This window comes from Octopus bimaculoides, chromosome 9 (genome assembly GCF_046866305.1).
Source record: "Octopus bimaculoides isolate indiv1 chromosome 9, ASM4686630v1, whole genome shotgun sequence".
In the NCBI taxonomy this organism is placed as follows: Eukaryota; Metazoa; Mollusca; class Cephalopoda; order Octopoda; family Octopodidae; genus Octopus; species Octopus bimaculoides.
This window is the reverse complement of record NC_142936.1, coordinates 59,429,411-59,443,574: the sequence shown is the minus strand read 5'-3', so window position 1 is coordinate 59,443,574 and position 14,164 is coordinate 59,429,411. Positions and strand designations below refer to the sequence as shown.

At 33.8% G+C, this 14,164-nt stretch overlaps 1 protein-coding gene across 1 annotated transcript in view; it reads left to right on the top strand.

The window, feature by feature from the left end:
* The window catches only part of LOC106871022 (proton myo-inositol cotransporter), a 39,817-nt gene extending 30,006 nt beyond the window's left edge, over nucleotides 1-9,811 (top strand). The window contains exons 8-9 of the mRNA XM_089357574.1: nucleotides 4,010-4,162; nucleotides 7,565-9,811. Of these exons, the coding sequence (XP_089213700.1) occupies nucleotides 4,010-4,162; nucleotides 7,565-7,734 (323 nt within the window). The 3' untranslated portion in view covers nucleotides 7,735-9,811. The remainder of the gene's footprint in view (nucleotides 1-4,009; nucleotides 4,163-7,564) is intronic.
* The last annotated feature ends 4,353 nt before the right edge of the window (nucleotides 9,812-14,164 follow it).

Below are 14,164 nucleotides of genomic sequence, written 5' to 3'. Positions count from 1 at the left end.
TATATATATGTATATATGTATATATATATATATATATATATATATATATATATATATGTGTGTATATATATATATATATATATATATATATATATATATGTATATATATATATATATATGTATATATATATATATATGTATATATATATATATATATGTATATATATATATATATGTATATATATATATATATATGTATATATATATATATATATGTATATATATATATATATATATGTATATATATATATATATATATATGTATATATATATATATATATATGTATATATATATATATGTATATATATATATATATATAAATATGTATATATATATATATATATGTATATATATATATATATATATGTATATATATATATATGTATATATATATATATATATGTATATATATATAGACATGAATGACGCATGAATGACGCATGCGTACGAACAACCATGCTACATGGCAGTGAAACATGGGCTGTAACTGCTGAGGACATACGTAAGCTCGCAAGGAATGAAGCCAGTATGCTCCGTTGGATGTGTAATGTCAATGTGAATACCCGTCAGAGTGTAAGTATCTTGAGAGAAAAGCTGAACATTAGAAGCATCAGTTGTGGCGTGCAAGAGAGACGATTGCGCTGGTATGGACATGTGGTGAGAATGGAGGAGGATAGCTGCGTGAAAAAGTGCCACACCCTAACAGTTGAGGGAACCCGTGGAAGAGGTAGGCCCAGGAAGACCTGGGCTGAGGTGGTGAGGCAAGACCTTCGTACATTGGGCCTCACCGAGGCGATGACTACGGACCGAGACCTTTGGAAATGTGCTGTGCGTGAGAAGACCCGGCAAGCCAAGTAAGATCGTTGCCAGTGCCCCTGGACTGGTTCTTGTGCGGGTGGCACATGAGATGCACCATTTTGAGCGTGGCCGTTGCCAGTACCGCCTGACTGGCTCCTGTAGGATTTTCGAGCGAGATCGTTGCCAGTGCCCCTGGACTGGCTTGTGCGGGTGGCACATAAAAGACACCATTTCGAGCGTGGCCGTTTTCGTGCGGGTGACACGTAAAAGCACCCACTACACTCTCTGAGTGGTTGGCGTTAGGAAGGGCATCCAGCTGTAGAAACTCTGCCAAATCAGACTGGAGCCTGGTGTTGCCATCCGGTTTCACCAGTCCTCAGTCAAATCGTCCAACCCATGCTAGCATGGAAAGCGGACGTTAAACGATGATGATGATGATGATGATGATATATGTATATATATACATGTATATATGTATATATATATATATATATATGTATATATGTATATATATATATATATATATATATATATATATATATATATATATATATATATATATATATATATATGTGTGTATATATATATATATATCATCATCATCATCATCATTTTAACATCCACTTTTCCTTGCTTGCATGGATTAGATGGAATTCATTATTATGTGGGTTAATAATGAAAAAGTATTGACTTTTCTTTTGTATCAGGATGTATGTTAAAATAGAGTTAAGTCTGATTATAATTGCTGGTCAATCGTTTGATATATGAATATATCCATCCTGGCACTTCATCACCACTATTTTCATATCTTCCCAGCTTCACTCTGGGTACTACCACCCTCTATTATAAAATGAGAATAGCCATATAGTTCCCATATAGCTAAAGAAAAAAAGAAAAAAAAAAACCTGTTGTGGTCTCACCTCTTCTTTTATACTTTAACCTCTCATCTCCTAGTATAAAGCCACCTCCTTCTGGACTGTAGTCCTACTCAGTCAAAGATGATGATGGTAGACAAGAAAATGAAGCAAACTTACTGGAAGTTTATTGAATCAAGGTGCAAGATAAACAAGGTGTGACTTTGTGGTAAGAAGTATGCTTCCTCACCACATGATTCCAGGTTAAGTCTTACCGCATAACACCTTGGGCAAGTGTCTTCTACTGTAGTTTCAGACCAACCAAAGCCTTGTGAGTGAATTTGATTTACGGAAACTGAAAGAAGGCCCATGATATATGTCTTATTGACTATCTCTCTCTCTCTCTCTCTCTCTCTCTCTCTCTATATATATATATATATATATATATATATATATATATATATATATATATATATATATGTGTGTGTGTGTGTGTCTTTGTGTCTGTGTTTATCCCCCATCATCGTTTAACAACAAGTGCTGGTGTGTTTACATCCCCATAACTTTGCAATTCAGCAAAAGAAACTGATTGAATAAGTACTAGACTTAAAATGAAAAAAAAAAGGTACTGGTCAAATCACAGACTAATGATTGACACAAGTAAAGGATAAAAGTGTTTATGTGGTGTCATTCATGCATAGGCAATTATATTTACATCATTAATTAAATTCATTAGACATTACTATCCAATGTAATTACAATATTTCAATTCATGATTTGAAAAAAAATTACATCTGATAAATCAAATGTATTTTTTAAAAATTAGATTTTACATCATAATAATTTTTTTTAATGTCCGCTTTTCCATACTTGCATGGGTTGACAGAGCTTATCAAGGCAGATTTGCTACTGACAGATACCTTTCCTGTCAGCAACCTTCACAGCAACATATTAGTTCCCCATGGTCAGACATATTTTTGCAGAATATTGGAGATGAATGACACTACTTGTATTACTGTGATACTCATTTACAAATGTCACATGATATCAAGATAAAGCAACACAAATATAAACTCTCTATCTCTCTCACACACACACACATACGGCAGGATTCTTTCAGTTTTCATCTACCAGATCCACTCACAAGGCTTTTGTTGGCCTGAGGATATAATAGAAGATGCTTGCCTAAGGTACTATAGAGTGGGACTGAACCTAGAACCAGGATTCTTAACCACACAGCCATGCTTCTGCCTTACCATTTTCTCAGATCAGATAATTGCTGATTATTGCCTATTTACCAATTATTGCCAATTAATAACAGTTGTTTTATCTTTCATTTAAATCATTGAACTTTCTTTCAGCTTGTTGTCCACCATTTTATATTCATACATCAAAAGCTCTTTCAATAACCTACTGTGTTACTGTGTTTGTATGAACACACAAGCAAGATGTCTCATAGTAGCTAGACTTTTCAGAAATAGCAGCCAAAATCATCTTTAAATCAGACTCTTCTGTATTATGCATGTGTAAGTACTTAACAAGCAGTAGCTAGACAAAGCAGTTACTTCTCAATAAAATCACACCCGTCTCTTTACATGTTACTTTGATCCAATACCTGTGCATTGTTGGGTAGCCCTGTTAGTTGTATATAAAATGAAAGTTCACCATTTAAAACATACAGTTATACTAAAATGACTTTTTCACAATTTGAATATATATGTTTGCTTTTATTACCATGCTATTTTTTATTCTCTTTTTCTATCCTCTCTTTCCATTTGAAACAAATAAGAAATTTTTAAAAAAATGTTTTGCATGTACTTACACAAAGCTCAGCACCAATTTTTTAATTAAAAAGAAAAAAAATTTAATTAGGGACTAAAATTGAAACAGCATTTTAAAAGGTGTAGCATTTAATTCTTGTGACTAATGCACACCTCTAATTTCTAGGTTAAAACTCTGGGAAAAAAGTATGAATTTTATATGCATAATTACTGTATTTATAGATGTTTGATATTTATATCTTGAGAGAGAGAGTGAGTGAGAGAAATGTATATATATATATATATATATATATTGGTGTTAGGAAGGGCATCCAGCTGTAGAAGCCTTGCCAAATCAGACTGGAACCTGGTGCAGCCACCCTCGGTTTACTAGTTATCAGAAAAATTGTCCAACCCATGCCAGTATGGGAAGCAGATGTTAAATGATGATGATGATATATATATATATATATACAGAAAGAGAGAGAGAGAGAGTGTTAATATATATGTATTTTGTTATCATCAAACCTTTTCTAAAGATATTTTCCAACAAATAACATTGTGGTCGTACGTTTTATTCTTTCCATTTGCTTCAGGTATGGGACCACTTCCCTGGACTATCAATTCTGAGATCTATCCACAATGGGCGAGAGGTACATGTAATTCTTTGGCTACCTCAGTAAACTGGATTTGTAACTTACTAGTATCAATGACATTTTTAACATTGACTGAAACCATCACAAAATATGGTTTGTATTTGAAATTTTTCTTTTATTAAAATATTAAAAGGAAGAATTTCCTTTCTTTTTAATGTTCATTCTAAAATTTATGATAGTTTTGAATAATGATTTTTACTGAGCATGTAATATTTTGTCTCTTTGGTGGTACTCAAAAGATGACAGAGAGTTGTTAACTCCAATGAGACAATGTAATACTGCTCCAACATCTGAGACAGTGCTGCCATTTCACATATGAATATCTTAGACTGAATTAAAAAGAAAAAAAAGACCACCCATGAATATGTATGGAGTTTCTCACCAACACAATCCAACCTCTAGTTTACAGATATGCTTGTCTCCTCTTCTACTTTTTCTACCACTACTACAATGGCCTCTGATCTGTGTATCTGTTGGTCCCAGGCTGCTTCCACCCCATGACAACCTGGATTCATATTGTGACTATTCCTTCCACTTCCTATCACCAAACCTGTACTAACTACAACCTCAATTCCTTCTTCTTAGAGTATCATCTCTCAGGAATTCTCTCTCTCTATGTTTTTCCTGCAGTCATTAATGTTAGGTTTACAAAAGTCATGGGTAACACCCCTTCCATGATATCAAATCTTAAAAAATAAGGTAAGATTTGAATTCAGAATCTGAAATAAGTGTTGGTGTTTTACATTGACAGATGTTAATCCATAGAAATTTGTAATACATTGAATTGATCTGTTGTGAGGAGCAAAACAGTCAGCATTTTGGGCATGCCTCTTTATTTACAGAGAAAGAATATAGCTAGTACCACAGTTGCAGAAAGGCAAATGAGAAAAGAATAAATACATTTGACTGATAAACTAGTAGTAAATGCATGGTAAAAGTTCTTTAGTAATTTGTTTTATTAACGGACACAGGCATAGTTGTGTGGTTTCAGGTTCATTCCCACTGTAAGGTATTATGGGCAAGTGTCTTTTGCTATAGCCCTGGGCTCCAATGAACAAGGATGACCTAAAAATGCTATTGCTATTGGGAGTTTCTAGAATAGTAACGATGAGTTAAGTCATGACCATTGCATAATATTCAAAAGCCACAGTGTTGTTATTCCATGAACAATGAAGCAACAAAATAACTAAATATATATGAGTCATTTAAGTAAATAAGTAAAAAGATCAGTAGAATTACTGTAATAGCCTGGGATATCAACAGACAATATTGAATTGGTTGAAAATGTGATACCTTTATGAGACACTAAAGAAACTAAGAAGATTTGTATCAGTAGAAGAAATTTCAGTTTCTCATTCTTGTTGACTGCTGCAGTGGATTCACTGAATATAGTAAAATGCTAGACAAATTAAAGTCAAATAAATCACTAAATTTCATTTAGCAACAAATAGCACCTCATTGAACTGTGTGGCAGACAGTGGGTTGCAGTTTAGCTGTTGGTAGTTTGAGCATAGAACTTCCAGTCTTATTTATATCCACAATATATATGGCATGTAAGAAGGGAAAAACTGGTGGATGCTTTGGCATAAGATAATCAGTAAAATCAGATAATCCATTCCCAGATCACAGCATATATAATTATTATGTTGAAGACTTACTACTGCCTACCATTTAATTCTTATTGAATTGCTGAGAGGATAAAGGCTAAAGTGTATTTTAACAGACCAACCAAAGATCTGTTTCAGTACAAAGATATGAAGTAGGGCAAATGATTACAATGACATGGTTGAATACCTGTAAAAGTAACCAAATGGTCTTGTAAAAGAAGTTGTATTATGATTGATGGTCAAAGAAATTACTGACAAAATGAAAGCATCCCTACAACTGAGTGGGTGCAGAAATGCCTCTAAGCAATAATCCAAACTTATCAGACATTGGTGTTAACAAGTCCATTGCATTTCTTAATTTTGGTAACAATGTAGTGAAAACAAGTGAATTGATGAACACTAATTCATCTGCAACTGAGATAATCAAACAGTGGAAAAATTAGGTACAAGCTTTCTTACTTAACAACAAATTTCCTACTGTAAAAGTCTATCTAAAACTTAACTGTATTGCTTGCATTTTATATTTGAAATCCTAGAGATGCTATGAAGTAATATAGACATTCTAAACAAGCTGCTGAAAGAAAATGTGGTGTAATGGAAATCATCTTCCCTTATACATGTTGTATAATTATATATATATATATATATATATATATATATGTGCATATATATATATATACATATATATATATATATATATATATATATATATATATATATATGTGTGTGTGTGTGTGTGTGTGTGTGTGTGTGTGTGTGTGTGTGTATATATATGTGTGTGTGTGTGTGTATATATATATATATATATATATGTATATAGGGTCATCTCATAAATAATGTTTTTTTTTATACTTCTTTTATTTTATTTTTCAAAATTAAGATAAACACAGTTCTTTTTTAATCTAAAATATACTCTCCTTCATTTTCTACAATGCTCTTCCATCTATCTGGTAGATTTGCAAGGTACTTCCTGATTTACATGTGTGAAATGTTTTTTAAATGTGCTAAGGGACATCATTCAAGTAGACCAATGCAATGAATGTTGATAAATAAGTTAAGGAATGATGTAGTGCATAAAAATAGGAATGATGTAGTGATGTATAAGTTAAGGAATGATGTAGTGCATAAGGAATGATGTAGTGATAAATAAGTTAAGGAATGATGTAGTGCATTTAGTTAGAGAAAGAAAACAAAAACCTAACAGCAAATGTTTGTAACTCTCAAAGAAAAGGGGAGATAATTTCAAGAAATTAAGAATAATCTTCTGTAAGTTAATTTTCATGCTTAGAAGAAAGTCTGATATTGTTTACAAGTAAAGGACAACTATGTACATGTTTTAGTCTGTTACACCCTCATCTGGTCAACTTTGCTTGATCAGCTGACAGAAGTTTTTAGATATAAAACTATGATACACAGTTAAAACAAGTATGTCAATACTAACACACACATTCTCATCAATAGTTACAGTCAATAATTGCTTCACACATTATGTGTATTATAGTAAACCTTACAATCACATTTAGTTTCTGTCATTCACATCCATTAAATAGCTAGTGTAAACCTGTTCTTATTTTCTAACTGATAATGCAGAACTATCAAATAATCTGTTCCTTTTCACCATTAATTAGATCTGCAGTTTTGTGCTTCATTAAAAAGTCAATACTGATGATGATGATGATGAAGGTCGTCAAAAGACAAAAGAAATGGAGCACCGATTTACATAGCTGTCAGTGTTTAGTTTCATTTATCTATGTTCTCAGTTCAAGTCCTATCAGGGTAACATCTTATTGTTTATCCTTTCACAATCAATTTAATTGACCAGGCTTCCCCTTTACACATTCATGACGCTTTAACAATATGAAAAATAAATTTGTTATTTCTTTTTCAGGTACTTATTGGCTGTTTACATTTATAACTGGTTTGGGAATAGTTTTTGTCTTCACAAGTCTACCAGAAACTAAAGGATTGCCTTTAGAAGAAGTGGAATCCTTATTTAATTCTCGCCTTTGTTCTTGTGGTAAAAGAAGGAATTACAAAGATATTGATAATAGAAAATAATGTCTCTTCATCAACAACAGAATTGAGCATTTAGTCCTTTTGATACCAATCTACCTGAAATTACCCCTGGTTTAATTACACAAGACCTCTATGTTAAAGTGTTCATATTAAAATTTAAAACTTTTACAATTCTAAATAAGAACCGGTATTTTTTAAAGTTATGTCCCAAACACCAGCTTAAGGAAAACTTTCGAATTTTTTTTACTCGAGCACTTAAAATTATTGATTATTTTAAAAATTAATTGATACAAATGGATAATGCATTTTATTGACAATATGCTCACAAAAGAATTCAGGAAATGTTTCAAGTAATTCATTGCTTAAATATCTGTAGCATCATGTATGTGTGTGTGTGTGTGTGTGTGATGAATGTGTTCTTGTTTTTGTATAAGTGAGCTAAAAGATGTGGGAAATTTGAAGGCTCCTGTAGATTGACAAGATTAATGTGGTTGATGTTTAGTTTGAATATCTATAGATTGTATGTCGAGTGGCATTGCTTTGAGGGATGGGTTATATAACTAGCCATATTTATGTGTGAAACTACCGTTATTCTTGCTTTGCTTCATTTCGGCTCTGCTTGAGTAGATATATACGATCAAAAGTAATCTGGCCATGACTATCCATTTTCATCCTATTTTCAGGCATTGTGTGTACAAGATAACTAGAGTGTGATCCAAGAGAAAGATTTGGCTGCATTTTCTTGCTGGTTTACTAATCATGTAGGAGCTCTCTTGTCTTGAGTATGTTTTTGAAAAATGTGAAAAATGATAAAGGAAAATATGATTATGAAAATTTGATTCTGTATGCTAATTTCTCAGACATTTTTATTCAAATATCTCTTCCACTACACTCTCGGAGTGGTTGGCGTTAGGAAGGGCATCCAGCTGTAGAAACTCTGCCAAATCAGATTGGAGCCTGGTGTAGCCATCTGGTTTCACCAGTCCTCAGTCAAATCGTCCAACCCATGCTAGCATGGAAAGCAGACATTAAACAACGATGATGATGATGATGATCTCTTCTGTCTTAATTTTCAATGGTGTTGGGATGAAATTTTCTTGCAAGGAACTTTTATTTTTGATATAGATGTTTTCGATCTAGTTTGGATTTTTTGCCATCAAATTTGAATTCTTTGCCATCAAATTTGATGGCAAAGAGTTCAAATTTGATGGCAAAGAATCCAAATTAGAGCGAAAACATCTATATTTCAATAGTTTCTTTTTAGATAACTCAACTAAATTTAGAAATAATGAGAAAGTGTGTGTGTGTGTGTGTGTGTGTGTGTGTGTGTGTGTGTGTATTTATGTAGGTATTGTGTTGTGTAAGATTATGTGAAGGAAAGAGGATGCAGTGTGTGTGTGTGTGTGTGTGTGTGTGTGTGTATACTGAACTTGGCTGATTAAAAGGTTTTGATGATGAGAAAAAGTATCCAACTGTAAACATTGCCTCAGAGAATTTATCCAACCTTTGCTAGCATGAAAAAAATGTATTTAAAACACTGGTGATTATGATGATAATTATAAATATGTTATGTTTGGAAGTACTTACATACATATGTACATACTACTTATGTGCATATATGAGTAAAATTTCAAGTTTAGCAAAAATTACTCATTTTATTCTCATTTGCCATATCTAAGAATAGAAACAAATAGAGACTTATAAATCATGTGTATTAAATTAGATGAAAATTTGCTCAACTCAGTAATTTTGACTAGAACGTCTATAATAGGATTCCAAAATTTGTTTCTAAAACTATTAACCAACAAAACAAAAAAGAAAGAAAAATATTCTGAAAAATGGTATTTTATTTCTTGAAGATTCTTTATCACTGTAATCTTTTTCTCATCAAAACTCCAGCGTTTCTTTATTTGGCATCACAAACTAAATATGACTTTTATGACCAAATTTATTTTTGGCCAAAGAACAACAGAATTCTTCTGCTACAAGAAACCTATTTTGGTACAACAATATTGATTTATAATGTAACTTACAATCTTTTTTTGGGGGGTGGTTTACTTTGTTCTTTTTATATAATTATTGTTATTAAATTAATTAAATAAAACAAAAAAAAAACCTTTGCAAATTTTTTATTTATATTTATCTCCGCCTTAACAAAGGCAGAGGTTTCGTTTCCAGTCATGTTTGTTTGTTTGTTTGTCCATGGACAAGATATCTCAAGAACCACTGAATAGATTCAGATGAAACTTTCAGAGATGTTTGGCTTCATGACTGGCACAAACTGATTAGATTTTGGGATCGATCTGGTACCAAACAAGGATTCCTGTTTTTTTTTTACTTAATTTTTGTGAGTGGTCGGGTTAATTTTTAGTATTCTTGTTTGTGAGAGCAGTCGAGTTTATTTCAGATACTCGCATTTCAAAAATCATCTCTGGTTAATTGTTGAGAGGACATTGGTGGTACCTTGTTGAAGGTTTGCGCTCTCTGAGTGCTCTTATTTTTATTATAATGAGCTTGTTTTATACAATGCTGAAATGCACAACTTATCAGAAAAGATTAAAAGAGGGAACAAAAAGCAGCCATATGTTAAGTAATGAAAGACAGCAGTGAAAGTACATGCACAGAATAAAACATTAAAGAGACCAAAAAATGTGCAGTAAAAGAGCCATAATGAGAAATGGGTACATAGGTACATTAGGGGTGGTGTTGGCAAATTTCAAGAAGCATAGAATTCTTGAAGGATTATGTCTGACTGCTAACAACTGACATGGGTAGTTTATCTCATACTTTGATAATTCTGAGTGTGAAAAAGTGTTTCTCAAGATCGTGGGTGCTGTGCTGTATTTTGATTTTATAAGCATGCATCTATAAATATAGATTTATTGTTTTATTTAAAATATAAATTTTATGCATCGATTGATTTTATGTGGTAGATTGACAGGGTCATTATAGTGTTGGAATGCCTACATTATTGCTCTGATTCTCTAAACTCTTGAGTTCAGATCCTTCTAAGGTCAACTTTGTCTTTTGTTTTTATGGGGTTGGTGAAAATGTAGCAATCCAGAGTGGAGGATTAACAAAACTATTACATGGGTCAAGCAAGATATCTTGTGGTATCTGTTCTGGATCATTGCATTCTGACAGCAATATCTTGATGAGACTGGTGCCAAGCTTTATTGGCCCAACTCAATAACCTTTTCTTTGATGGAGAGGAGAGATTTTCATGAACAAAACCTTGTCCTGGCCTGCACACATATGAGTGAATCCACATAATTAGTATTAACCAATGGAGATCCTATTGGCAGTAGATTGACAGTTAATGCAGGGCATCAAACAAAATGTCCTGTGGATTCTGTTGTGTTCTTTTTAAGCGTCTGAGTTCACATACTGTCAGAGCTGACATTGCATTTTATCCTTCTAGGGTTGATAAAATAAAGCACCCATCAAGTACTGGGCATTGTTCCAGCTGAGATGTATTATATAAGCACATATATGGACACGTGTTTTGCAGCCACGGCACAAGAAAATTATGTGCATACAAAAGGTTCGTTGCCAAAAATAATGAAGGCATTATTAAATATACTTATTTCAAGTTACAATTATACAAGATTCCGGTGCACATGTCCTTTTGTCATAGGAGAAAAAATTGAGAACAATATAAGATTTTTGTGCATATTAAACAAATTAGAAGAAACATTGATACTTGGGTCAATTTATTTGATTGTACTGCCCTTGCTAATATGTGCTAATGTTAGGAAACAATTGTGTGAGTGTGTGAGATGATGTACTATTGGTACTGAAACAGGATGTCATAAAAATTATAATGAGGGCAACCTGAATGTTATTTCAAGCTGTTTCCGTAACATCAGTTACCTATAACACTCACACATGCGTTTGTAGTGACTTTAAGACTTATACATGGCATTTGTTGTTTCTGCTTTAAGAGGTGGGACACAGAGTTATTTCCTTGATATGATTAGTGATAGTGCTTTTGTACTATTGAAGGGAACAGAAGTAACAGCACAAAGAAGAGCATATGGGTAAAATTGAACTTTGGAGCTAGGACCTGTAAGAGAGGTGTTTAAGTGGTACATCAGCCTGGAGCCTGAAATATCAAGGAGGGCCTGTGACTATCTGCTGTGCCTTACCTAATAAAAAAAGAAAGAAAGACATTTCTGTACCTGTGAATTTTGAGAGGACCCTACCCCCAATGCCATTGATTGAGGCTGAAAGTTGTTTTGTTCTGCCTTCCCAGAATTCTCTTGAAGGCCCTGCTTGGTATACCCACAGAGCTGATGGCCAATAGTGGTGCACATGAGCATCATTATTATTTTAAACTGATCTTAAGTGTTCTAAAATTACTAACAACATAATCACTTAATTTCCCCCAGTAATTACATCAAATGACAGTTTGTCACAATTATAACTGCATGAGTTACCCCACCTATAATTACTTTTTAGAATTGTGCCTAGATCCAATCATATATCTACAGAATTCTTTCTTTTGAAAATATTACTGGGAACCTCATAGTACTTGTAACCCAGAGATTTAGAAGCTCTTACTCCAGCTCTGGGCTAATGTATGCCAAAATATCTGAACTCCACTAAAAACACAAAAGGACCAAGAGGTGATCTTAAAATGGATGATGGATTAGATTTACCATCCAAAAGTTAAGCCTGACTTTGCCTTTTATCCTTCAAGGGTCTATGAAAATAAGTAATGTGCACAGGTCAGTTTAATCTGTACTGTTCCCCCATATTTATAGCTTTGTGCATGTTAGAAACCATTATTATAACTAAGGCAGTGATTAAAGCATATTGTCATTTGATTGAAGTATTGCAATGTGTAAATGCAATAAATATTTTAAGAAGACCTTTTTTTCATCGTAGTTCATGTGGTAAATATCATATATCATCATCATCATCGTTTAACGTCTGCTTTCCATGCTGGCATGGGCAGGATGGTTTGACTGAGGAATAGTGAGTCAGAGGCTGCACCAGGCTCAATCTGATCTAGCAAAGTTTCTACGGCTCTATGCCCTCCCTAACGCCAACCACTTGGAGAGTGTAGTGGGTGCTTTTACGTGCCACCAGCATGAGGGCCAGTCAGGCGGTTCTGGCAATGACCATGCTCAAAGGTGTTTTTACATGCTACCTGCATGGGAGCCAGTCTAGAGGCACTGGCAACGACCACGCTCGAATGTTGTTTCTTACGTGCCACCGGCACATGTGCTGGTAAGGCGATGCTGGCAACGATCATGCTCGAATAGTGCTTTTCACGTGTCACTGGCATGGGAGCCCATCCATGGCCCTGACAATGATCTCAGATGTGCTTTTAACGTTCCACTGGCACGAGTGCCAATCAGGCGGTACTGTCATTGGCCAAGTCAGCGATTTTGATTTATTTACACTTGCCTCAATAGGTCTTCGCAAGCAAAGCTCATTGTTCAATAAATGAAGGGTACTCATAAGTGGGCCGGTTACACCCCATGTTTGGATGTGCTGGTACTGTCATCGGCCACGTCAGCAATTTTGATTTTGATTTCACTTGCCTCAATAGGTCTTCACAAGAAGAATAGCAAATTCAATGATCCATCTTGGTGGCACTAATTCTAGCTACACCACAGCAATCAAATAATGGAGTTGATAACACTGACATCCTTGAACATACACACTGACCCCTAATCAGCACCATCTTTAACTTTTTTCCAGTTACACTAATCCACTCTTATATAATGCCTGTCCTTCTATCATATTTCATCCTACCTACATATGGCATACAGCCACCTCCCTCTCTATTACAATCCCACTCAGTCAAATGGGCTTTTTTCTTTGTCTTGCAAGTTATTTGGTGACTTCACTAGTGCACATACACAAAAAAAAATATCCCTAAAAAACCCAGCACACTCTGTAAGTTGTTGGCATTAGGAAGAGCATCCGGCCTGAGAAACCATATCAAAGTAGACACTGGAACTCGACATAGGTCTTTGGGTTCACTGGATCCTGTCAAACCATCCAGTCTATGTTTGCATAGGACTTAGACATTAAATGGTGATGATGATGATGATGATGACGATGATATGCATCCCACTAATTTGTGTCTTTAGTCTATATTAGAAATCTATATTACTAACATCAGTTGAAAAAAAGATGGCTATATTGTAAAAACAACCCTCAAGCAAAAACCCCTCATGCAATACAAAAGAGGATGAAGGTGTATAGCATGATGCTGTATTGTAAACCTTTGACCCCTAACCATCTACAAATAGATGTAATTAAATTGAAGTAGAGTGGAATGATTTTAATTGGTAATGGCCAGTAAAATATGAACTGAAGGAGATATATTTTAGTGAAATATTATTATAGAACTGGGAAATCTATATTTCAAAACAATATTGAACTGAAAGATCTATATATTTCATTGAATATATAGAATGGAGAAATCTAGACTACAGTAAAATATTGAATTAAT